This window comes from Trachinotus anak, unplaced genomic scaffold (genome assembly GCF_046630095.1).
Source record: "Trachinotus anak isolate AG129_WGS33_773 ecotype Australia unplaced genomic scaffold, CSIRO_AGI_Tana_v1 ptg000019l, whole genome shotgun sequence".
NCBI lineage: Eukaryota > Metazoa > Chordata > Actinopteri > Carangiformes > Carangidae > Trachinotus > Trachinotus anak.
Window position 1 is genome coordinate 2,034,452 of NW_027273870.1, and position 27,114 is coordinate 2,061,565.

Consider the following 27,114-nt stretch of genomic DNA (forward strand, 5'->3'; position numbering starts at 1 on the left):
GAACTAAGAGTTTCTTAAGGTGTGTGCCAATGTAATCAATTAGTTCCTCTCCAGTCTCCAGTAGGCCTATCCCAAGAGTGTGGGGAAAATAAAATGTGAGGGAAATTTATCAAAGACTTCCATGAGTGTTTTTCCTTGCAGAGAGTTCCTCGATGCATCCTAGTTGCCTTGTTTTCTCTTAAAGGTTAGTGTGTGCACTGAAAGTCCATCCACTCCTATTAATCTTCAAAACCAAAAGGAAATGGAAAGGAAAATGCTGTCATTCATGCCAAACCCACTAATATAATATACTGTAAACAAATAAGGGAACTGAGGACACCGAGATGAAATGTGAGGAGAACGGTTCTCATTTGTAATCCGTCACTGACTCGTTGGACCCTTGGTTCCATCCAGCTCATGGATGAATGAAGAGCGAGTGTGTGAATGTTGGCACAAAGTGTGTGCGCTTTTGGGCGTGTTGTTCATGTGTGTATATTCAGCCGCTAATCCATCACTACCCCCCCCACCCCAGCTTCCTACTGGCACAACTCATTTCCTACCCACCTCTGCCTGTCTTTTTTCCTCTCACACATTCCCCCTCTCTCTCTCTCGTTCTCTCTCACGCTCTCTCACCACACCCAGCCGCTGGTTCAGAGGGTTCAGCTGAGGAGGAAAGCTCACTAGCTGTTGGGCATCAGTGACTCATTTTGTCCGACCTCGGCCAGCCTCGGTGGACACAGCAGGACGTTTCAAAGGGGGCACAGGTCCAACAGTGCCATTCTAAATCACTGGCATGCAGCCCCACACTTAAAATAATAATTTATTTTACAGACTCTGTGGGTATTGTGGGGTGCACTGTGGCTGACTGTGAAAAGTGCACTTTTTGGAAAAAACTGTCAGATGTTGGAAAATGTACTTGCTTCTGCATTATTTTCCCAATGTGTTTGAATGTTGTAAGTAAAGCCAGTTTAAGCAATACAGTACAATAAAAAATAAAAATAAATAACCAGTAACTCAAAGTGCCTTTTCTGAACTAAACACCAAGCTATGAATACTCCGTTTTCCCTCCTTCTCTTCGCTGTGGGAATATCAGTCTGCAAAGCCAAAACATTCCAACAAACAGGAGAGGAGAGGAGAGAAAAGGAGAGGAGAGACGGACTATTAACACACAGCAAGAGTTGAATGCAGTTGTTATGATGTGGTGCTGTGGGAAGGAGGGATAGGGGAGGTAGAAGAGGATTAACAGAGAAAGTGTGAGTGAGCCCAAGGACAGAGCAGAGAAACAGACAGAGAGAGAACAAGAGGAGAGGATACAAAGGGCATTTAAACTTTATTCTCATCATTAAAAGAAAAACATGTTGAAACTATCACTGCCTCCAGGCTACAAACAGGATAGAGCCCAAGAGCAGCTCACCATGTCTTTGATCTACGTATCATGTATTTTTGAGGGTTATGCCAGGGACTTCACCCCATCAGCAACTCTGGTAAATACACAAGGTGATATGACTGCAGCTGACTGATAGCTGGCTGATGCTCGAAAAGCAAAATGGGATTTGATCACCCTTATAGTAACGCCACAGTTTTTTGAGATGTTGTGCATCAGTTCCACGTGGGGCTGGTCGGCTAATCCACTGATCACAGCAGGACAATATAATGTGATGTCATAGACACTGCCTTCTTTACTGCAGCATCCTCAGTGCTCACAATCAGGACGATAGATGCAAAAATAACAAAAGACTCAATCGCTCCTTCTCTACTTTTACAGACTGAATTCTAATCAGGTAATGGAGGGAGTAATTATGTCTGTGTGTGTGTGTCTGTGTGTGTGTGTGTGTGTCAGTGCTGTGTCTCTCACCATAACCCTCAGGCAGGTCAGGCGGCATATGCAGGTGTGTCCGACTCATGTAGTTGCGATGCCGCTGTGATCTAACCCGTCTCTCCTGGATCCGCTGTTCGCCCGGTGGACCGCTGGCCACGGCCCCATTAACGGGTGTCATCACCGGTGTGTTCTCGTCCACCACGCAGCTCAGTGGACGCCCTGATGGGCTGGAGTACTCTGACGCTGGCCTGGGAGAAAGCAGAGTGTGTGCATGTTCATGTGTGTGCAGGCTCAGGTTATGGTCCTTTCTGTGTGTGTTTTTTCCTGAGTGTAATTTTCAGTTTGTTTCCATTTTCCAGTTTTAGTTTCCAAATATATACAGTATTTATATGTTATACAGATAAAACATGTTAATAACAAATCAGAAATGATTAATAATCAAAGCATTTTGCCTAAAAGATGCTGTGATCTGGATGAATAAAAGAGCAACATTAGTGTAGTGTTTTCATTCCTAGGAGTTACTAGTGTAGTAAACGAGTGAGTGATAAGTGGTTGGCTTGTATATGTATGTGACTGTGGACCATGTTTACGTCTACCTGCAGGAACCTGGGTGTGAAGGTTGCAAACAGGTATGTCACTGTGTGTTATAGGTGCTTTAGAGGTTAAGCCTTAGGTCAAGCAGGTTTATCTTTTCTTGTGATGTCTAGACATTCACACAAGTGAAGTGTAATTACTGAAAAACAGCTTGTGTCATCAGTCCTCAAGGGGAAAATGTATTTCATGGTTATGGTTTAAGTGATATGGATGATTATGGGTTGCATAAGAACAAAGTCCTCATAGACTAAGGTAGAATCTTAAAGTGTGTTTGTGTGCTACTGAACAGCAGGACGTCTAAAGCAGATATCTGATAAGTAGACACGACCACAGGCAGGATGACTTACTGACACGTTGTGTGTGTGTGTGTGTGTGTGTGTGTGTGTGTGTGTGTGTGTGTGTGTGCGTGCGTAACATGTCTGACCACTGTCTGGCTGTCCGGAGATACTGACGCCTTGGCTATCTAAAACCTTGGACCCTTGTCTGTCAACCCACAGCCCGACTCCCCCCACCTCCACACACTCTTCCTTCCTTCCATTTCCTCTGTTTCCATGCTCGACCTCCTTTTTCCTTTGTCCTGTCTTCATGCTCTATCACTCTTCCCAGTCTCTGAGCCAGTCTTCCCAGTCTACTCCTCCAAAGTGTCATCTTATAACTCAGTTAAGGGCAGTGAGTTATTTGCTAGGTTAATATGTAATGTACTTGCAGACAGACTGAAAAAACACTGAGTCAACTAGCATATGGCTCTTTCTCCACTTCACTCAACTTGTCTTCTTGTTTGTTAATCCTCTTTCCCTTCAGTCACTCTGTCATTTCTTCCTCCTACACAGTCGCTACCTGATTATTTTCATTCTTAACATCATCTTTTCCACCTCCCTCAGTGACCTACCACTTAACTTTTCCTCACCATTTCCTGTCTGTGGTATCTCGTTCTGCTATGCTGTGCTGCCTGGGGGCCACTAGAGATGTTTAGGAGTGGGTGAGGCGGTGGGGAACTTGTGCTTTTTTTTTTTTTTTTTTTTTAACATACTACCATAACGGCTCCACTGATATGGGCCAAGTAGGAAGGCGACAGTTGTTCTTGCAGGAACAGGGGCCAAGTAAAACCTGGCTGCCCGACTGGCTGGCTAGTTTATTTAGGTGTGTGTGTGTATGTGAGAGAGAGTGTGTATTGCAGTGGGGTGGGGGGCTAAGGAAACTGACAGCAATTCACCCATTACGGACAGACTGTTATTGTTGTGAGTGGAGCTGAGTGGAAGTTTTTTTTTTGAAAAGGGAAGTGGAGGAAAGTACAACCACTTAAACAGAGCCCCCCTGCTTTTTTGTAAAAGGTCAAGTTTGTTGTGGTTTACAATAGTATGACTGCTGAACTAAAGACAGGCAGTAGAATATGAAGGATGATACGATCTGGGCCATTGGAAAGCTCCCATTTTAACTCACTTTTATGATATAGTAGTAGTAGTATAGTAAGGGGTGGTAAGGGATGTGTGTACGTGTGCAGATGTACCTGGTAGGTCTCTCCCATTGCGTGGTACGTGTGATATGGTTCAGGTACTGTATCCTTCCAGAAGCTGTCCTCCTCTCTTCCCAGCTGTTTGCAAAATGCATCATACTTGTTATCAATCAATATCAAAAATGAAAAACAAAGAAAAACATTTTTCTCCACATTTGATGACTGTAAGCCTATTGGAGAATCACCAATAGGCTTACAGATGAAAGTTATCATTCTTTTAAATACACCAAGGATTAAAAGTTAAGATCAAACAATACATCAAAGAATTTATTAAAAAGATGATATTCTAACAAACCAAACAATGGTATCATATGGAGGACAGTAATATTCACTCAGTAATAACTACTGTTCACAGACTATATACCTCACTTTTCAAACTAGCTCCCCAGCCTCTTAACTGTAGATTACTTTACAAGTATAATTTGTCTCCGACGGAGTTCAATCAAAGTAGCTCCAGAAGACCTTAAGCAAAAGTAAAGTACTGTGTGGGCTAAAGGATGAACTCATTTTAAAGAAAAAGCTGTAATAATACTGACCCGTCGGGTAAATCATTGTCGAACAGACGACTGCAGTCCACCACCGGCCCTCCTGTCCCGATGCGATCCCTGGACTGAAGACTTACTACACAGTTAACAAAGACAAGGAAGGTTCTAGATCAATAACAATGTCCTACCCATCCAACTCAAATAACGATGACTAATATTTACTATATTCAGCATTTTGTAAAAAGTGCCTATTGCATGTGGATTTCAGTTCCACTGATGCTTCTGTTGTTTATATTCTCCATGTTTCATTTTCTCTTCTGACATTAAGGTGGAGAAAAAAGCCAAAATAAGAAAATAAAGGTTCATATGTAACAGATATTGAATGTATTATAAAACATTTAATATCTGTTATCATTGTATTATAAAACCAGAGAAAAAAAACCTTTCTGCGGTTCAGTGGTTAGGTAATGAACTGAGTCAGAGTATTGAGGCAGGCTATGCAGTCTGGGTCAAATTGTGTTTTGTAATGTTTAAATAATACAATGCACCATCCAGATATCCAGAGTCATGTTTGTGACACAAGCATTGGTTCAATATTTACCTTCATAATCTCAACTGAATTCTCTGTTCACATTTTGTATTGAGAGACATCTAAAGGCGTAGTTCAAACAGTATCTTCTAGCTGTTAATTATTTCAGTGTTTTCAGACAGTGAAACTCTCTAAAAGACTGAAGTCTGGGGATAAATAAAATACTACCACTGTGAGAATATTTTATTTTATACAGATACACAATATGACATTAGAATTTACACACATATCAATGTTCTTCATTCTGACACACAGTCTACTGAAACTGAAGCTGCATTTCTTACCTACTATCTGTCCTCTCACAGTGTCATTGTCATTGGGGCCGAGTTTATTCAGGTCCAGTCTCTGATCTGCAGGGAAAACAAACAAAATAAAAAACATAGATTCAACATATGTCCCCATTTACAACCATGAACACATTCAGGTACTAAGATGCTGAGATAAACTGATTTTTTTGAAAATTTACCAATGCATAATTTACACAATCCAGTAACCCAGAGTGCCTGAATTACTTTTTTCCCATGCACAAGTCATTGGGATATACTGATATATTTTCTAACATTTTAAAGGTACAATAACATTTAATTTATTATATTAAGAGTTTTGACTGGCTATAACACTGCAGAAGAAACATTTCTGCAGCTTTTCCCAGTTTATGTGAAAAGATTTAAATATGGAGACACCAAAAGTCATAAAATTTGTTAGCAATCTTGTTGTTTCTGGAAAAGTGAGAACCCATTGTCTGCTCAGCACAGGATAGCACTGCCAGACACAGACAGTACAGGAACACAACCCAGGAAGACTCTGAACAAGATCCAGACACAGATACACTGCAGTCTCTCTCTCTCTCTCTCACACACACACACACCCCACAGGGAGACTTATGTATGACCAGTCCAGGTGACCCGCATAGGAACCAGGAGTGACATCAATTGGTGCCCGTTAACAATGCAACCTGTGTGTGTGTCTGCGGGGGCGTAGGTTTACTTAAACTAAAATGTATTCAGACATAAGACAGAGTGTAGGTGTGGGTGGGTGGGGGGGTGGGGGGGGTGCAGAAGAGGCAGAAAAAGGCAGAGTGAGTGAGAGAAGGGGAGATAAAGAGATGCCCCAGTTCTCCATGTGCTAATACTTAAACCAAAGTCAGACTGGATTTGTCAGGTCTTTGTTATGGCTTGCCTGTAAGATTTTGCACAGCATGTACATGAAATAGCATGCCTGTTTGTATGTATAGGCTTAGAAGTTCTCAACAAACCTGTAACTTGTTTCCAGACTTGTGTGTGTTTGTGTTTGTGTATGTGTGTGTGCATCTGTTCTGGATATGTGTCTAGACTAAACAGTGATGCTCTAAGCCTTTCATGGCTAGAATAGTAAGCAGATTTTTCACTTAAATAAGAGAGGAGAGAAACACAGAGACACAACATTTACAGATCATTAACCACAATCCTAAAGCTATCATAATTATGCGTTACAATGAACTGAGTACATAAATGTGTGTTAATATGTGCATGTAGAGTCACTGAGCTCAGTGTGTTTAAGTACTGCTTCATTTAGTTCTTGCACATCTGTCTCTGTATGTGTTTATATACACACATACAGTATGTACACATGTGTAAAAACTTAAGTATCAGCAGTATTTACAGTAAGTAAATATAATCAGCCATTACATTGTTACTATAAATACTACAAACAACAAGGTTCAAAGCGAGGCAGACTAACATGTGTGGTCAGTCAAGTCATTTTGAAAAACTGGTGGTAGAGAGTTTGCGGTTCAGAAGTGGGGCAGAGGATTTAGAGACTTGCATCTGCCATGCTACAGGAAGTGGAGCCAGACAAACCTCTAGTAAACTAGACAATCATGATCCCCTTTTGGTTTGCAAACATGTGCGTGTGCAGGAGTGAAACAGCTTTATGAGTTTGTGTTTGCATTAGATGACAAAGTGGGCTCTGTGTATGAATATGCCTTCTAGGAACCAGGGCGATTCCTGTAAAAGTCCTTTGTGCGTGTATGTGTTGGTTTTATGTTTGTGTTTGTATATACATGTGCACATCATGGTGAGACCACAGACTGGGCACTGTTCATGTGTCTGCATCACACAGGACAAAGGGATAAAGCGAGCCTTGCTGTCTTGTCATAGATCATGTCTCCCTGTCCACTTCCTGTGGGTATGATGAAGTATAATTTCTGCCATGTTTGCTGTACAGTAAGTGGCTGGTCTGGAGCCTAACTGGAGCCTATACTGCCTGTTTCTGGTAATTGTGGTTAAGTCTAAGGGCAAATCATGTGGCACCCACCCAGTGGGGTAAAAGTATGGCACCAGGCTTCACTGGCCAATAAGGTCCCTTTTGTGGCAACACTGATGCTGTTGTGGTTTTGGTGAATCAGGGGGCGAATTTTAAGAGCCAAGAATGTCATTTGGGAGCAAACAAAAAGAGTGCTGGAAACTATTCTGAACCATTGTGTGAAATATTAAACTTGACAGTTGGAGGCTGTTTTATTTGGGCCAACCAAACTACAACTATCTACATTCATGGAAGGATCCAACTATGCAGTTTGGATAAAAAAAAAAATTATCCAAGAAATGGTTATTATATTCAGACAGACAACTTCTAAAGTGGTTGTGGGGTATGGCTATGGGGAACAGATGAATGGAAACAGGGAAAAGGCTGTTTTCAGGGAGGGAAAAATGTCACTTGGTGTGGTGGTTCTAGCACACATCCGACTGCCTGTTTAACACATGTCAGGAAGATGGAGTGAAGGAGAGGAGGAGAGGAAATGTTAATTTGACAGTTGTTGTCGCTGCTGTTCAAATTTGGCATTAACTTCCTTCTCTAGTGATCCAGTCACAAGCAGACAGCTCTGAGTACAGGTGTGAACGCGTCTAAGACGCATTAGGACACATTCAGGATCCGATCACTCAGATCACATCTGACCACATGCGACTACGTTCTTCTAGCAGTGTGAATGGAAATTCATCCTGGGCCACACTGAGGGACCACCTATTCAACCGACGTCCTTGGCCACAGTCTAATCAGTTCTGCTGCAGTTTCATAATGAACCAAAAATATTTAATGATTCACTCAGCCCCTCCTTGCCCTGCTCCCTCATTCTCTCTCTCTGTCTCTCACAAACACTGAAAATGGACCTGTCAGACTGGCTAAAAACAACAGCGCATCCATATTTATCAGCATATAGAGCGGGTAAATGAGATCCAATCACAAGTCGTCACTTAAGACACGTGTGGAGATGAATTCTAATGCCACGTGTGATCTGACGTGTTCACAGCTGTCCACTTGTGATCTGATCACAGAAGACGCATGTTATTGGCAGGTCTGACTGTGTCAGTATCAAAGGACTGGTGCTAAATCAGTTGGAAATTAAAGGGCATATCGTGACAAACTGTGACAATAACTAAATCAGCAGGACAAGGCCTATACCTTCAAGAATAAAAGCTATTTATTTCCATGACAGAAAGATATATTGCTCTCAAATGAATAGTAGCTATTGATTTAGTCCCAGGTGCCAGATGTCTATAGCAGGCAAAACTTCTGATATGTGTTGCCTTTATGACTTGCTTGTGTACTGTGGCCATAAATATTACAGCAATGACCGGCTGGCATTGGAGCAGAAGCAGGGTACAAGCTGGGGATGCAACAGCAGCACTGCTGAAAGAGTGAAAGCTGTAGCAGTGGGCTAACTAGCTATCACGTCGCTGCAGCCAGAGAAAACAGAGGCACAGGAAAGACACCCTGGTCTCCAGACACGACATTTGTCTCCATTGCTGGAGACAGTAGGTCTGGCCCACACATTTGTCTGTCTGACTATGTGTGCTAAATGCAAGATGTACTGTATGCATACAACAAATCTAAATTAATACAACTTCATTATCTACATTTGTTTACAAGAAAGAAATTAATCTTCTGCTTGCATGACAACAACATGAGATATTAGAACTTAGTGAAAAGAGATGTTAACATGGTTCATCCAACCACTGGATGGAGCCTCCCTATCACCTTTCACTAATAAGCCAGAGTGGCACTTGTGGTTAAAGGCCACAGTAAACATGCAGAGGGAGACCAGACACCCATGACCTCTCTTCAGTGAGTGTTCAAAGGCACGGAGTATGCACTTCCACATACACAAACATAGTCAGGTACTTACAGCCAGTGTCTTTAAGTCTGTTGATGGCACTGGACAGGAGGCGGACACAGCCCAGGAAACCTGCACCCTGCTTTTTGTGGATCTTCTTGTGGTTCCATACACTGATGGTGATGGAGTCTGCCTTTCCAATGTATCTGACGGGAAAGAGAGGGAAAAACAACAAGTCAGTAAGACAGAAAAGAGGGCTGATGGCAAAGTTAAAAGTAGTTTGCATTTACTGTCATTATGCATATAATTTGAAATGGTCCAATGAGACATGGTGTAAGCCTGTGTGCACTGCAGGGGGCTCAAACCTTTAAGAGCTACTTTTTTAATCAACTGACAGGAAATGAAACTTGGAAATTGAATTACCTCATAAGCTAATACAAACTTGTACTTGTAATAAGATTCAAATACATGAACAAACAAACACACACACACACACACAAACACACACACACACACACACACAGAGTAAAAATAGATAAAAAATCTTAAACCTCTATTTTGCATCTTATTAGCTACTTCTCACTGACAGCCTGAGAACAATGCACCCTGTGTTTGCAGAGCAGACTTTCAGACTGTGTAATGAGGCAGATTAGTTGATTTTAAAGTAACTTCTGCGTATGTGCTCGTGTGTCTGCAGATTTAGCACAGCTCAGACCAGTCTAGTCGTGGTTGGAGAACAGAGGAAGTCCCCGTGATGTGCGCCACCGCTGTCTGAGACCCAGGCAGCTCTCGCAGTAAACACACAGAGTTCAACATTCAAACGCACAATCACACATTCACTGTCACACACATACACACATACATACACACATAATTACAGCCTAGCAGTTGGCTCTGATATGGAGCTCTATGTTACGCTGTATATCACTTGCAACGAGCGGGGTTTCCCTTCTGAACACATCAAAATGTACAGGGTTAGTATTCAAGCCAAATCACAGAAGTATCCAGTGATTTAGTTTCTAGTTATGGTCTGAAAATCTGATCAGGATGCAGTAGCTTGGTAGCATCTTGGCACTTTCTCTTTATCTCTCTTAGCAGATGCTGGTGTGCTTTGTAGCTGAATAATTTTGCTTATATTTTTTGCATAGCTAATCAAAGCAGTGCTGCTGTTTACTTTGATCTGACCAATTTCCACACAGCTCATCCTTGATAAGGAAGTTCTTCTTATCTTAGCACCACAAATGCACTAAGCATTGTACTATTATGTTTCAATGTGTGCATTTTGTGCGCTGTGATGCTACTCAAATCATCGCTCTGAGGACATTATAGTGTTTGAATTTTAATCTCATGCTCCTGCTTTCACACGGCATGGCAAAGCCCTGTTTTGAAGCAAAAAAAAAGGAGAACTGTAATAGCGGACGAGACAATGACTTAGTGTCTGACAACAAGAGAACAGGTAGACCAATATGTTATTTCCTCCCTCACAACTGCAGGGCCAAAACAGTGTTAGGAAATCTTGTCATTATATAACAATGCAGGTACTGAGGTAATTGTTACATCAAGTATTTTATAAGGTTATAAGTGATAACACAATAGCTGCTAGATGGCAACAAAAATATTAAGGCAGATTTCATTTCATTAGGTGGTTAAGGGAACAACAAAAATAAGGATACACACTCTTAATCCTATGGACAAAAAAAAGACAGAAAAGATTTCTGGGGTCAAATTCAGATTAGCTTTATAGAACAGATCCAGACCTGCAATATTTGCACAATTCTTTTTGCCAGGGAAAATATATTACAATGGGAAGTTAAAAATATTATTTCTTTCCAGATTGGATATATTTTGTATTAATATTAGACAGCCTTCAGTTGTTAACATCTATAAAGAAACTTGAATTACTGCCTTGTGGTTGTCTGCCTCCACCACTCAGACTAGTTTCAGATTACATCCCTGTTTATCCAGAGTCATATAAAATATGAACCATTTGTGTGAAATTTTGTCATAATTGCTGTGTGAAGTCTTGAGTAATGCTTACAGTGTTTTGTGAGGTCACACTGACCTTAACCTTTGACCTCTGACCACCAAAATCTAATCAGTTCATCCTTGAGTCCAACTGAATGTTTGTGCCAAATTTGAAGAAGTTCCATCGAGGCGTTACTGAGATATTGTGTCCACGAGAACAGAGTGGAAGGACAACCCGAAAACAATATGCCTCTGGATCTGGCTGTTGCCGGCACGGAGGCACAAAAAAATAAATCCAAGTGGAGATTCTACAGCTCTGGCTTGTCCGTATCAAGTACCTTGATCTGATTTATGTAGCTGGAGTTGATGCCAGAGCATTCTTCCTTACTTCCCACAAAGCTTACTCTTACTCTACCTTACTCTTAAATTCACCCAGTGCCTCAGTTGAGTTCTCTTCTTCCACTTTTGGACATACGCTTCCACAAACATTCATTGACTCTCTTAATGGAAAATTGCACAGATTAAAGCAATAACATCACTTACAGAGTACAACGTGTTCTGGGTGCAATTCGATAATTGCCTATTGAAGTTGGTTGAACCTTTGCTGTCAAAGTCAAAGACAAAATACTTAATATGTATACAATCAAAACTATTCCCAGTTCCAGCCATAAAGACATTTGCTTTTTATTAACATTCACTCTCGTCTCAGTTTATACTTTGACTGTGCCAACTCACTGCAGACAAGAATGAAGCAGAGAGAAATCTTCCTGAGCTCAAACCACTACCAATCAATCTCTGGGGTTACTCACTTTCTGATTATACTGTGGGTGGGTATGTGCGCCATACAGAACTCCGAGGTTTGTGGTAAGTAGGATGTGACAAAGAGGGTCAATTTGCCAACTACTGTCGATGTATTTTTAACATGGATGTCCACAAGGACGGTAAAACCTCACTGCAGCCACGCTAGCGTGAGGTTCAGCATTGGGGGGAAAAAAACAAAAACAAATCTTGCACAGGCAGGATGTGTGAAGACTGGTAAGGTAACACAGGCTCTCATGAGGAAGCGAGGTATGTACAGAACCACATGTACAGCATTTAATATAGTGTGAAAGCTGAGGGAGCAACTAAAGCAATGTGAGAAGTTGTACTGAAAAGGCTGAAAACTGGGGACCAAAAATGAGGAGGCAGCCTGACCAAAACCAGACCTACTACGAGTTCATGAACTTTCAACACGTACAAATGTTTTCAAAAATTTGGCTGGGTCAATGTGCCCTCAAACATATTCTGCCAAGGATAATATGAATATGAATCATAGAGCATTAACTGTATTATTTTTGTAGGGTATTTATAATGCACAATATGTAACAAGGCCCCTGGCAGTATTAGTGTCATGTGGGAAAAGACCCCACCTCCTAAAGCTGGAGGCTCGAAACAGGGGGTGTGGTGAACTGGCAATCTGCCAAGCCCACACTCCCATCTGCTTTCTGTGGCATGTTAGCCATTTCCTGAACCAGAGGAAGAGGCCAGGGTCGCTGGCGGGGAACACACTCCTCAGAGAGGGTGGGGATCCAGGAGGGGGAAGAAAATTATGTAAAAAAATTAAAAAATAAAAAATAAAAATGGGCGGGGGGGATCTGAGGTTGCTGTTGACAGGCGAGAAGAAGCATTGCAAAACAGGTGTGTGTATGAAAATGAAAGTGTGCGCCCACAAAGGCCAAATGTATCTGTATTTACATACAAATGATCAAGACACATGTACATAGACATTTTAAAAAAACATACTGTACATATTCTTCTTCTACAACTGTGTTTCAATAGAATTACAACAGCTAACAACTAATTTCATAATCAATTAATCTACCTGTTATTTTATTATTCAATTATTTAGTCTCTTTAGTCTACAATCCATCTCCAGATTCCAAGATAACAACTTCAAATGTCTTGTTTTATCTGAACAACAGTCCAAACAGGAAAATCCAGTTTACTATCATTAAAGACAAAGAAAAGCAGGTAAGATTCACATCTGAGAAGCTGGAACTTAAACTGTGAATTTCTGTAATTTATGCTTGAAAAATTCCTTTTCAGATGTATCGATCATCACAAGCTTTAATTATAGTATTGTATTTGCTGCTTTTTTCCTGAATGATTCGATGTTTACTTCATATTATTTTATAATTTATCTGTTTGGCAGTACAAGATATCCACCGTCATACATATTTTCACCTTGTGAGTATTCACCTTCTTTCTTTTGGAGTTCTACATCTGCCAGTCCTCTAATGGTTCTTTCTCTTTACTACATTCAACTCTTTATATCTGGCTTCCTTTTCCCTTTCCTTCCCCTTCTTCCACTGTTTCCTTCCATCTCTCACCACAACGTAAGCTCGGTTGCCAGTGGGTCCTTTGGGTCCTATGGGGTGATCACTCTTTGTAACGGCCTGTCGACACAGTACAGGAACATTCACACCACACTGCCTCAGTAAAACACTGAAGTACGTAGTTTAATACAGGCACTTGTGGAGTGTAATATTCACCCTCGTCATTTTGGGTTCTGAGGTCCGTGGATGATATAATGACCATGTGTTGCTTTAATTCTTCAATAGCCTGCAAATATAACAAACTTTTGCCTCCTGTATCTCTTCTGGTTTCTTTGACCACTGCATTATTCATAGATTTTATTTGAAATGCAGACAATTTGCATTTACATTCCTGAGACATTCCTGAAAGAGAAGGGAGAGCTTTCGTGACTGAAAAAAAGAGACTACTAAAGAAAGAGATTACTAAAATAAAGTAGCGCTCTAAATTAGTGTCCTCCATATAAAGCCACATTTGGCTCAGAGACAGTGAGGAAGCCAGAAAAATGCGAGTTAGACAAATTCATTGTTCAGGAGTGCAAAACTATGCAGCAAACCGCATGTTCTATTACCCAAAATAGGCAGAATCTGTTATTGGAGAATTAATATCAGTACGAGTTGTGCTTTCCGCCAGAAAACTGCTGGTAAGAAATGTCTAAAATCTTACTCATGTTCACATGTAAAACGTCTCCAAAGGTTTACAGACGGAGGTTTCACACAGAAACAAATCTACATTCCTTAAACACTTGTCATAGCAGTTGCACACAGAAACATACAAGAGACAAAACCAACACTTCTGTGACAGCTATGATTACTGCATCGAGGTGGTGCCTGACCTCCGCGCGCACGCGCGCGCGCGCGCGCGCACACGCAAACACACACACACACACACACACACACACACACACACACACACACACACACACACACACACACACACAGCATTTGTTTCGTAATGAGGCGCAAGTGGCATACAGCAACCTGTCACAGCTCCTCCACAGCGCTCCGGCTGACTTACAGATCATAATGTTGATTCCACTTTGGGTCCAGCGTGTTTCTCACAGTATCTGTAGAGTGGCATTGTCCTGAACCGTCCACCACCACTTTAGCAAAGGGATCTGGCAACCCTGTGAAAGCAGACAGTGGCAAATTAAGTGGCTTTGTTTAGTGCATCTACAAACCTATTACCTCACCAAACACACGTGTGCTCAACCACTTTCTGACCCATTTATGAGACTGCAGTCACAAGTTCATCTCTGGTTGTCACCATTCACAGAGACTTAGGTTGGAAACTGTAGCTGCACACTCTTTACTTTAAACCATAAAATGACACATTTACCTATTAAAGTTACTTTTCAGTTCTCTCTACAAGCTCTCTCGCCTTTTTTTTTTTTAAGACTAAAGTCTGTTAAACGGCGTTAAAGATTAAATTGATCTACATCTCTAACAGATACACTTGTTTACCAAAGTCAAACGGTGCCTGACCTGAATTCAACTCATGCTGGGATGAAGGTCATGAAACCTGCTCAACGGCCCATTCAGACTGACTGTAGACCCACATTTTGCTGTGGCAGCCTGAGAGGGCTCTGAACTCAGAAGGAAAACTTTCTATTTCACCTTCCTATTTCATATGGTTTCAGTTAATCTAGTTTGGGTCAATGTCACTCACGTTATCACTGTCCAACCTTTCAAAGCTTATCTCAGGACAAGCTGGTTAAACAGGTTGATCATGTAAAAGACTTTTTAGCCAATGCAAAAATAGAAATAGAAGTTATCTAAAGTTGAGAAGTGAATACTGTTACTGCCCTTTATGAATTGTGTGAAACATTTCCACAGCAAAGAGAGGGAGCGCGAGTCTTTCACAGTATCACAGTATTATTCGGGTGGAAATCTGATAAGCGATTCTTCTTGGTGTGTTTATCTGGAATTTCCTTTGCTGGTCTGTGTGACTGTTCATTTGTGTGTTTTAAATGTGTCAGAGTATACACCTCTGGGCACCGATACTTGACACAAGTCAAACCTGTTCAGTCACCTCTATTGTGTCTTGGGACTTCCCTGTCTGTGGTTGTGTGTTTGCGTGTATGTGTGTTAGCACGTTAGACAAAAATGAACCTACCATTGTGTATCCATGACTTCCAGGTTAATGGTGAACCAACCCACTGGGTAAACACCCTGCTACTGTTGCAATTAAGTGCTTTTACCACGGGCATAATATGCAATTATGGTAAATGATACGAGTTGGAAAAAGGTATCCTTTTGTAAAACTGTCTTATCTGTAGAACTAAATAATACATCACCTCTGACATTAATGCTAGCGGCAGAGAATGGCCGTCTGTCCTGATAACCTTAACAGAGGCTGATGAAAAGCCCTAAAGCTAAACGTTAACTAACTGTAAATAACAAACCACAAAGACAACCGAGTACAACCCTCCCTCAGATGCTCTCTGTCAGCGTTTCGATTTTGGTGTTTGTGTGCATTTCTGTTTTATCCCATCAGGTCCCATCACGCGTTTGTGGTGTGGATGCAAGTCTCATTATTTCCCTCCCATATAAAATTGATGATCTGGTGTCATATGTGACATTTTTAAAGCACGATGCAAAGTCAGAGTTTAAAATGTCTTCTTGTCTATAGTGTAAAATTTGCATTTATTCTCATGTAATTGCCATTTGGGCTTGGTCATGGGCTGGACTTGGATGAATTCGGTGTCATTTCTGTCCAGTTCCATTAAAACCTTTTTAATTAAGTCAATGGCTCCCATGCCAGTGGACCTGGTATCTATTACTAGAAGTTAGGTTAGCGGTGGGTCCCGGTGTGTGCCAGGCCTCCTGCTGTGTATAACAGACTGACAGCTCCTAAGGGACTTCATTTACAGCATGGCTTCAAAAGCCAGCAAGCTGCCACTGCTGACAAAGCCCATTCTAATGCACAAGGGGGGGAATGGGACAAGAATAGCAACACGTAAAAATAGACTTTACTTACGGAAGAAGTCTTTCTTTGCCAGGTTTTTTGCACATAGGACTGGAAGAGAAGAAATACAGAAAGATGTTAATGACAGATAAAAAACGAGATGTGTACAAATTAAATAATAATAAAAAAAAATAGGCCAACTATTGCCCACACTAAAACCTTCAAGGTAACTGAATATACAAAGAATATTTAGTATTTCATGTATTTCAAATTAAAGAAAATAAAAGAAGAACACTTCAAGAGTATGTGACATTACGTCTTCCTTTAATCTTCATGTTCCGTTTATATTTAACACATCAGTGAGTGACAGTAAACGCGTTTTAGCCTTTACTCAACATTTTGAATAGGCTAACTGTTTCTCTCTGATAGTTTTTCCAGTAAAAGCCCAGATTTCATTATTTAACATTTTCTGTCTTAGCTGTAAAATCTGACACAGTTTCCTTTCAGTAATTGCTGCCGTCTTTTTGCCCTGCATATTGGTTTGTCCTTCCTCACTGTCCATTACAGGCCAGGAGAACAGTTTTGAGAGTTTCTCCTTGTAAAATATTGAGTAGACAAGCACCGTTTCCTGTATGAAGCGAGTCCCTACGGGTATGCATCACAGACAACATACAATGGCTTTCAGCAGAGACAGAGAAAGAAAGACAGCTAGTCTGTGTTTGACTTTGTTCTTCTCTTGTCTTTTTTCTTTCCCTCTCCAAATGCCTCCCTCCTGGTGTGTTGTAGGACCTAGGTGAACTGAAGCAGACTAGTGCTTTCTTTGGAACTGGCTAGACAATCCTGTGACAGTTATAGAGCGAGACAAATTGGGTCAAGCATCAACATTCAAGAGCAATGGCAGAGAAAACTAACACAATGAATGCAACAAAAACATCAGTGAACTTGAGACATGTGAAAGGGAGTTCAATAAGCATTGTGGACTGTCAACAGACAGACCAGCAGCCTAATCACAAGTCTATAAAAACTCACAAACTGTTCTCAATCTTTCTGCAAATGCTTCCACCCTTCCATCTATTTTTATATTCACTGCTTCAGATTCATGTTCATGGGTAGACCCCTCTCTTTTCCAACCAAATCATGACCTTAGTAAGCAGGTAGAAGAGTACCTGCCTTATTTGATCTGGTACTGCAAGATTTATGGATGGTAAACAGAAGATGTAGATCCTCAGTGGTGCCTACGCAGCTAAATGGGCTGTAAAGGCAAATCATCAGCCTGAAAACTGGATTTACATCATAGACACGCATTAGCTTGATTTAGACAATAAGATAAGGGCTAAGAATACATTTCAGATGTTCACATAAACGTATCATAATAAAGGCATCAAAGTAGTCCGACCAGCTACATGGAAGTAATAAAAATGTATTCACTATTTCATTCTGTAGAACATTAGCCTCCTCACTAATTTAAAAATCAAGTCAGCAAACAGAAAACAAGTTACTTGAGCCCACAATGTAAAAAACATGGCTGCAATGTTTCCCAGCAAGACAATTAATTACAAAACCACTTAGGGACGTCAAAAGTTAGTCAGTACTATTTGACGCAGATCATTAGGGACAAGTTATAGACAACCAAAAGTCATTATGCAAACAGAAACACAGAGCATTTCAAATGAAAGGAAGAAACACCTCAAAGTTATCTAAGCAGCTCAAAGACAGACGTCTGGATCTGTACAGAACTCAGGCTGAGTGAGTTTCAGCTGTTAACTTCATATTAACAACATGTCGTTTAAATGTTCATGTTCTGAAATGTTACCGTTGTTGTTTGTGAACTGTGACAGCTGCCATCTGTTGTAGCAACGCTCCACACACAACAACAACAAAGGCTAACATTAGCTTGTTTAGGCTAATGTAGCAACAGCTCATAATATGAGCTGGGGGCTCACAACATTAGTAGGCTACTGTCGTTACTGTTCAGTCTGTTAAAATATAACGCTCTCAGCTTGGTTAAACTACTGCTTGCACACTGACTAAATGGAGGTGTGTGTGTGTGTGTGTGTGTGCGCACGGAGGTCAGGCACCACCTCGATGCAGTAATCATAGCTGTCACAGAAGTGTTGGTTTTGTCCTCTTGTATGTTTCGTGCGTAGCGCACTGTATGCAGCAGCCCCTGTTTTCTGTTTCTTGCTTTGGTATCGAATTTGGTATCAAGAATCATGGAATTTAACTGGTATTGATGCAAACTACCGAATCTCTAGTATCATGACATCCCTGCATCAGAGGCTTTCTTATTGTTCCATGTTTCAAGCACATAAAGCAAAACCCGTGGTGTGTCAGGCACATCGTGTACATGACTTACACAATACATCATGTCCAAGTCTGTGATTCTGCCACGAAGGAGAAACGAGCAACACTTTTGTAAAAGATATGGACAGGCCTGGGAAACCAACCTCGTATTACACCCATTCAATGTGGAGACCTTGACAGTGACCAAAATGACACAGTCAGACAAATCCAACAGAATCACAACATGGGAACAGACGATCTCAACACAAACCAAATTACACCGACTGGGCCGACTGAATGAACACTAACCATCAGCTTGTCAGGGGAAATTACACTGCCAAAGCCGACAGTATGGGCGCAGGCCAAATCGGAGGCAGCCAGAAAAACCTCCTGTGGGACAAAACGGACACCATGTTGTTGGCAGACAGGGGAAAAACAGGAGAAACAGAGGCCTGAAATCTTGGCAGAACATTTGTGGGCAGAGAATCTGTCTCAGAAACAAAATGAGCCACCAAAGTTTAAATGGGTCATCATTCTTAGCCTAAACACTTGCCTTAAATATATATGTATAAGCCCATGTTGCACACATGGATTCCAGGGTATTAGCTTCAGATGTTAAAGTGATAAATTTGAGGCCAAAATCTTGTGATTATGTACATCTGAGATCATTCTGTGTAACAGAAAAAGAAGAGCATGGCTTCAGTTCATTTCTGATGTAACCTGCAATAACCGAGGATCCAGGCAATTACAAGCTGACAAGCTTCATACTGAGAAACCTGAATCCCATAGTATGACATTTAGCATACTTGACAAAGGCCTTAATTTTTTGGAGACTAAACAGGGATTGGCTTAGGAGTAGACTGATATTATCATGAGCATATTCAATTCAGAAAAAAATATTTTAACTGTAGCCAAATATATTTCTTTGTTCAACTCTATGGCATCTGAATATGCTCAGTCTTGTCTCAAAAATCCTAAATTACATACCATCATATTCTGATTTAACTCCTATGTCATCTCACTTCATTCAAAAAAAGAGTCATTGAGCAAACTGGGGATTTGGGCAGTAATTTAAAGGCTCAAAAACCAGGCTGTTAAACAATTGTAATATCTCTGATTAATGTACAGTTGACGTGCCGTGGATGCCCACCACACTAAGTAGTTACCACGTTCATCTGAGCGTACTTGGCTCTCTGGCTACCAAACTATGCTAATGAAGATTAGGGGATTAACCTGCACACTGCTCCACTGTCTCAGCCACAGTTACCACAGAAAGAAAAGCCTCTCTCGCTGTTATCAATGGCCTCTCACCAACTGTGCTGCCAGGCACAGCAGGCTGCTGCTACTGATGACGATGAATAGGTTCATAAATTACACAATGAAGCAATAACGACAAAGTTTTCAGAGATAAAAACTACCAGAAATGTTTTTATGATTTTGGGAAGCACAAATATTGTGCTGAGAACAAATCCCACAAGTAGTTCTACAAGGTACATCATAAATCTATCGGTGGAAACAAAAAAAAGTGAGGTAACGAGCTACTGAGCATATCATGAGCATAGATGTGATGACAAAGTTCAAGACAAAGCCATTTAGAGGTGTGTGTGTCTATCAGCATTAGGGCTGACACTAACAATTACTTCATGATAGATTCATCTGAAGATTGTTTCTCGATCGTTTGTTTTTTCTATAAAATGTCTGAAACTAGTAAAAAAAAATTCTTGTAATTGAAATCTGCTTTATAGATGGACTGATGAAGTCCAACTGATGAAGTCTGGAAAAAGACTCATTCTCAGAAGGGCTCTCTGGCTTTGCATGTTACACAGCTCCAGCAGTGAACTGCAATAGCTAAAGCATTGCCATCAGTACTGTAGGAAAGTACAAAGAGAAATTAAAAACAGACAAGATATAAGAAAATAGGTTAGCTTATGTTAGTTCTAATTACCATCTAAAACATCATGAGTTGGAGAACGAACAAAGGGAAATGGGTAATTGCTTCAACGAATCTGTAAAATAATTTTTTCAAGCCCTAGTTTTGCTTCCAAAAAAATGATTCAAGTAGTTCCTAGTGGTCTCTAAAATAATATGCAGACTAAAAACAGACCAATTCTCAATTACCCTATGTTAATTTATGTGGGTTCTTAAGACTTTGTATATTGTGAAAACAAAGATGGTCTGAGAAATGTTCTGAAAACCTCTAATTGACGTATTGACGTATTGACACATATTGCAAAATCATTTTACAGTAACCCCACTAGGTTTTAGATAAATATGGCTAAATATGTTGATAATCTCTACCGCTGTGGATCCTAGCATCAATGAGGAATCAAATCTCGTCTCAACACCCTGTGGGTATCTAGCAGTGTTGAATAGCTGCCACGTGAGCAGGCAGGCCATGGTGACCCCGGGCTGGCAGAGGACCAAACTCATTCAGATCCTAACACGGAAAGCTGGGTCAACTGGGAATCAGTAAACGACCGGGGAGCCCAGGGGTGAGGCCGCCCCGTGTTGTCTGTGGATCATCATCTCCACCACAAACACCCACTTGAGCAATGAGAGACAATAAATCTGACTGCACACCAGAGTCCTGCAAACAACAAAGGAGGGGAGCAGAACACAACCATCCTCTGATCAACCTTCCTAAATATTTCTGTGAAGACACTTCCTCTGATGACTACTGTTTTATAGAAGTATTACAAATCATTTCTGACTAACATTTATTTTAGTCCCCTTTTAAACTACACTATGGTTTAAAACAAAGGGGCTAAAATAAGACTGCTGAGTAATATCCTTAAGTAATGATTACACCTTTTGTATTTGGTTACCACTTATAATTTCCCTACAGGGATTGATAAAGTATTTTTTATCTTTAACTTTGTAAGGAAACCTGTGTTGACGAGTACTGGATGAGTGATATGGTCTCACAACGTTCTTTACTGATTTAGGTTGCTGATCTTCCCTCCACGTTTAAGATAGTTTTGGCAGATGCAATCTCTGTAACTTTACTGAAGCAAGATGGTTAAGACTGTTTTACACCTTTTCTGGTACTGATGTAGCTCTTCCTAACATCTGACCACATCAGATTTCAATTCAATTTCACCTAAATCCAGATTGTGTTCTCACTCTCAAACAAGACAAACACCTGCATAACGGTATTTTAGTCCAACAATAATATGACAGTACCGTGTAAAGGTTTAAGCCACTTTAGGTGTTTAAATTCAGCGCCATGCAGCATGACAATAACCTGAACACACCGTCAGAGTCAAAAAGACAACCTGCGCCAGATGGCATGGCTCCCACAGAGCTCAAACCTATCTCAATATCATAAAGTCAGTGTGAGATTACATGGAGCGATAGACCACGAAGAGATAAGCAAACTGTGGTCACACCGAGTTGATTTGATTTAGGTTTTTTTGTTCACTGCACTGTGCATGAAGTTAACTAATAAAGAATATTCATGGTATTATTTTTGAAAGCATACTCATTTTACTTTGTTTTGCACAGCACTGTATTACCTTAATCAATTAAGACCAACATATTTTCCACTGTTTAGTCAAAATCTAATTGTACTCATATTCACAATCCTTGTCTCTCAACATTCATCTGGGGGAAAAATCTGCTCCAAAAGAAAAGGAACCTATTAAGAGCTTACATAAACTACAACTTTTCACAGCACATTGCTCATTTCGTCAGTCGACCACCCAAAGTTGCCCTCATCTTAAACCAATCTGTGATAGTAGTTAAAGGGTCAAAGAGGGGCCGACTTTGCTGTTTATTAAAAGGATTTAAAACAGCTGCTGTTTTGGGACCATTTGTAGGTGAGTTACCCCATTCCACAGTCTGACACCAGCCATAAATCAAACTAACAGTCACACCAACCAAGCCTATCCATCTAAGAAACTAACATAGAGGATAATGGCTTTACCACTGTCTGGCAGCTAAGGGACACGGAGACAGACAGTGCCCTGTCACTGACCCAGACATTATGTCCTCAGGCTTTAGAGGTCATAGCTTTGTATCCCCAGGGGAAATGGTAGTGTACCATTTAAGCCTCCACCTTTATTGAGCTTGAAAACCTACATTTGAAAACTAGAAAAAAGAGGATATAAAAGTGAAGAGACTATTTCTGAAGTCTCAGTGACTTTGAATATGTCCAGCCAATTGATATCAATGTGATGTATTAATATATTTCATAAAATATTATATTCTACAGTATAAATGCAGCCCAACTGATGCCACACTGCAATTTAAATAAATCTTTGCTCAATGATGTGTGATAATTACATTGTCTATTACAGCAAGTCCCTTAGCAGTCATTACAAAACAAGCACAATGTTCCTCTGACCTCAAAGAGAGGCAGTTAGAGGGGCGGGAGCTTTGTAACATCTCCGTCTGTCTGAATACAAAGGTCATGCTGAAGGTTGGCATTAGTTCTGGTCAAAAGGTGAAAGGTTGTAAACAGACAGAGGCGGGGGGTGTCAAGGGAATCCCACTTGTTTTCTCAAGGGAGACTCCAGGTTGCCATTTGCAATGGCTACTTAACGCCTCACTCTGTTTGTTGGGAAAAGGGGTAGGGGGGTGGGATGAGTTAGATGATTAAATCCTTTAAATCCTCACAGAGTGCACTCTTTTGATGGATCCGGTATTTTTAGCTTGATACTCTGAATTCACAAAATAAAAACATACTTTTTAAACAAGAACAAACGTTGCACAGTCCCAATGTGCATTTATCAAGACACTTAGTGGTAAGAATCTGTCATTCATTCACGATGGTATTCACTCTGAACAGCACTGTAGGAGTTGTATGACAAGCAAAATTGTAAAGGCTCAAAGCTGAACTAAACAATAAGTTTGAAAAATGATGGCTGACTTTGTCATTGCATAAGTGTAGTGTAGTTAAAGTGAATATAAAGTTTGATTAAACCGCCTGCAGATTCTGGCACTGTAAAATTTGTTTGTAAAGACAGGGGATGACAAGACAAAGGACACGAATTCACAAAAGTGTATGATTTGCACTGTACAGTCCACCGAACCACCAGCATGCCTCTCGCCTCTCGCACTCTGCATTAACATTATCAAACCACAGAGCTGGGCTGCTCTGCCCTAGACCAAAGGAGTTGTTGTCAGTAACTCCAGCGGATGATTGCATGATTGTGCGCTGCCAGCTCCGCGGTCAAGCAGAGCCATTTTGTGGTTCATTTGTTCAATTAATTCTCCGGCAGCACTACAATGACAGGACAGTCAAGCCGTGCGGAGCCTGGATGCTGATGCCATTTTGAAAAGTGTTTTGGAATAGTGGTGATCCTTTCTGATCATTTTATTTCATCCTCTATTTTAGGGCATGTTTGGTTTCCTGTATAGGTGGTATACAAGGACAAGTTATACAGAATGAGACTGCACAAATGTAGCTAATAAGCGTATAAGACTTCCCGTTACTTTGCGTGGCACATTGAACACGTTGGTACGTTGGATGGCTGCGACCAAAAGGCGCAGCAGAGCAGGAGTACAATACAGCTGCTTCCAGTGGACATTACGCGCAGCTCAGTTCACTCAGTTCACATGTTTTAATGTAAGGGGAACAAGCCAATTTTCACATTTCATATTTTCCACCTGCAATACAGCATAGTAGCCTGCAGCCAAGAAGGTTGAAAACACTATTCCTGCCTGCTCCTGTTTTGATTTAAACTCTGTGTCATTAAAGCACTCAAAATACAACCTGACTTAACAGAAAAATATCATCTAAATGGTATCAATAGCTTCCTTTCCCCTCCTTACCAATACAGCCAAAATTAAGTCCAATAATAAATTTAAAATTTTTAATACAACACAATTATTCAACATGTCAGTGAGTATCACAGCCAAAACATAACTCAAATTGTGATTCTATAACCGGCTAATGTGCTTGTTAATTGCTGTGCTGGTGTGTAATCATCACAAAATTATGCCCATAAAACTGAAGGGTAGCCAAATATTAACATGGTCAACAGTGTGGTTTGGGGTTGCTTAAAATGTTTGATGTCTAGAGAGCCTGAAAAAGCCTAGAGTCTAAAATCTACTCAGGGCAAACTCTTTCACAGATCTTTCACTGTGCAAATTTCCAAACTTTTCTAGACTTTTCAAGAAAAATAGCAAAATCATTCAATATATAAACATTTCTCTATGCACATATAGAGCACATTTCCTCAAGGCCCAAGAAAGAAAACTTTTACATTGATTTCAAACTTGCTCTTTACACACCCCATGACATCCCCAGTCATTAGTGACAGTCATATTTAAAAAGGGAAGGCCCACATTCTGCGTCATTGCTCCTGTTATGACTCTCGCTACAGCCCCATGCTGTCTCATTCACAGTATTGTTCAATAGTTCAACAAAATACTTCCTCTTCCCCTCCTCACACCTCCCTAGCAGGCTCGCTCACTTGGTAGAAGACAGAATACATGTTGGCAAAATGTCAAGCACAAGCGCTCTGTGTGTACGTGACCAACTTTATGTTACTGCTTCAAGTGCACAATGCAAAAAACAATGATGTTGTGGTGTGAATTAGCATTTATGGGTGTCTAAAATTGGGCAATGCTGCCAAACTGGGCTTCTAATCAACATTGCACTTCCTCCCCAGCCTCCCACCCTCAGCCTTCCTCCAGCCCAGTGAATGCTCGGGATGCCAATTATGTCATTCATTTGAGAGGCCAGCAGTCTACAGCTGACACTCTCCCTCCTCCTCCTCCTCCTCCTCCTCCTTCTCCCCCTCCTCTTGGCTCCCCGAGGAGACGCCAACAAACTGGAGTCAGAGCTGTGGAGTGGAACGTAGTCACTACATTGAGGAGGAGGAGGAGGGCTGGGTTGGATAAGGGGTGAGAAGGTAAAGACAAAATGTTCATCTGGAGATGGGAATCTACGGTGGAATGGAGGAGGAGGAGGAAGGGAGGAATGTGAGGAGAGGAAGAGAGAGGTCTATCTAGAGTCACAAATCTGTGGAACGCAGACAGCAGAGGGGAAGAAAGGGAGAGGAATATGGCAAAGCAGAGGGAGGGGAAGAAAGGGGAGAAGTTAATTTGGACAAGGGAATTTTGAGAGTGATGATATTCTGGCAGTGACACAGTGTTTATACTGAGCAAGGAGTAGCAGGGACGGCGGGGAGAGATAAGAGGAGATGACAGCAGAGAAGAGGAGGGATAAAAGAATGAGCAAAGGAGACCAGAATTTAGTTTGGAAATTCATTGTGTGCACATGGGAAATTTTGCATTTGTAAAATTTACTTACAAGTCTACATTTAAATCGCTAAGGGTGCTTTATTAGGAGAATGTCTGAAAACCTTTTGAAGTGGCTCATCCAAATCTCACAGGCTGGAGTCCAACCATTTCAACTTTGATGAGCTGTATTGTGTTATTTTCATGCTCACCTGGTTCAACATAAATGCTTCCATAAATGGGGCCTTGGATCCCATTACTATATTAAAACTGAGCAGCTATTAGACCCTCAAATCTAATGCTGGTATAAGGTGATACAAAAAAAAAAAATCATTCATTTTTCTGCTATTTTATTTTTAGTACAGTCCATATAAAGTCAATTCAAGAGACAAACGAGAGTAAACTGACGGTAGACAGTCCAATCTATGTACTCAAGGTCAAAATGAACCAAATTGCTGAACCTTCGCTCACTCACGAAAACATACCACACATTAGGTTGAGCTGATGGACAATGATCTCTGCACAGAAGCAAAGAGTTGTTTAATACTATACTTTGCAAGGGACCATTAAACTTTCTTTTAACTTTAAACGAAATGGAGAAAAAGATGATTGTTGAGGTCTCCAGCTTCTGGCTCTTTTACAACTTACTGGGACATAAAGAAGAGGAGCACGTGGAAACAAATCGACGGCATTGTTGGTGTGTCTGGCGGTGGCGGACACATCTGCCCAGTCAGAGCCGAGTATGTAAATTACATACTCAACACAATACACCCCCAAAACTACATATTCATGAGAGGCCAGATACTGCCAGCTACTTTGTGCACCATAAGAAGCTGCCATGGTAATCTGACCAGAGGCCAGCGATAGATAGGAGGTGACATGTAGAGAGACCAGAATTAGAAAAGAACATGGGGAATAAGCTAAATGAGTTTTTAGGTGGAGGCAAGCTGCCTCATAGTGAACAGATGGAGGGTTTAGATGGTAGGAAACCAAGCAAGAAAGGTGACACGAAGCAGAGAGAAAGGGATGGAGGGAGGGAGGGATAAAGAAATAAAAGAAATAAGGGGGAGGAAATAAGCTGGAGGGAGTCAAGCTCATCTAAAGTCTGAGTCACAAAGTAAATGTAATACTCATATAGGAAGCATGAAGGCTGAACCTAGATACAGTCAGGTGTAATATCATACCACAGGAAAGTCATTCCCATATGACTCATTAGGTAGACATATGGCTGCTTATTTTATCTACACGTGCTTTAGCTAATAGAGAGTTGGGCCAGCCTCTTTATGAGCACGGACCATACTGTATATGATTCATCCAACAACTGTCTCAGGAATGCAGTAAAGCAATTTT

General features: G+C 40.9%; 1 protein-coding gene across 2 annotated transcripts in view; it reads right to left on the reverse strand.

Annotated features, from left to right (window-relative positions):
- The window catches only part of LOC139636876 (E3 ubiquitin-protein ligase SMURF2-like), a 59,731-nt gene that overhangs the window by 19,312 nt on the left and 13,305 nt on the right, over window positions 1-27,114 (reverse strand). For both annotated transcript variants that reach the window (XM_071505259.1, XM_071505260.1), the window contains exons 2-8: window positions 16,366-16,404; window positions 14,404-14,512; window positions 9,142-9,275; window positions 5,264-5,329; window positions 4,442-4,526; window positions 3,900-3,983; window positions 1,835-2,046 (exon numbers count right to left, since the gene is read on the reverse strand). In XM_071505259.1, the coding sequence (XP_071361360.1) occupies window positions 1,835-2,046; window positions 3,900-3,983; window positions 4,442-4,526; window positions 5,264-5,329; window positions 9,142-9,275; window positions 14,404-14,512; window positions 16,366-16,404 (729 nt within the window). The remainder of the gene's footprint in view (window positions 1-1,834; window positions 2,047-3,899; window positions 3,984-4,441; window positions 4,527-5,263; window positions 5,330-9,141; window positions 9,276-14,403; window positions 14,513-16,365; window positions 16,405-27,114) is intronic.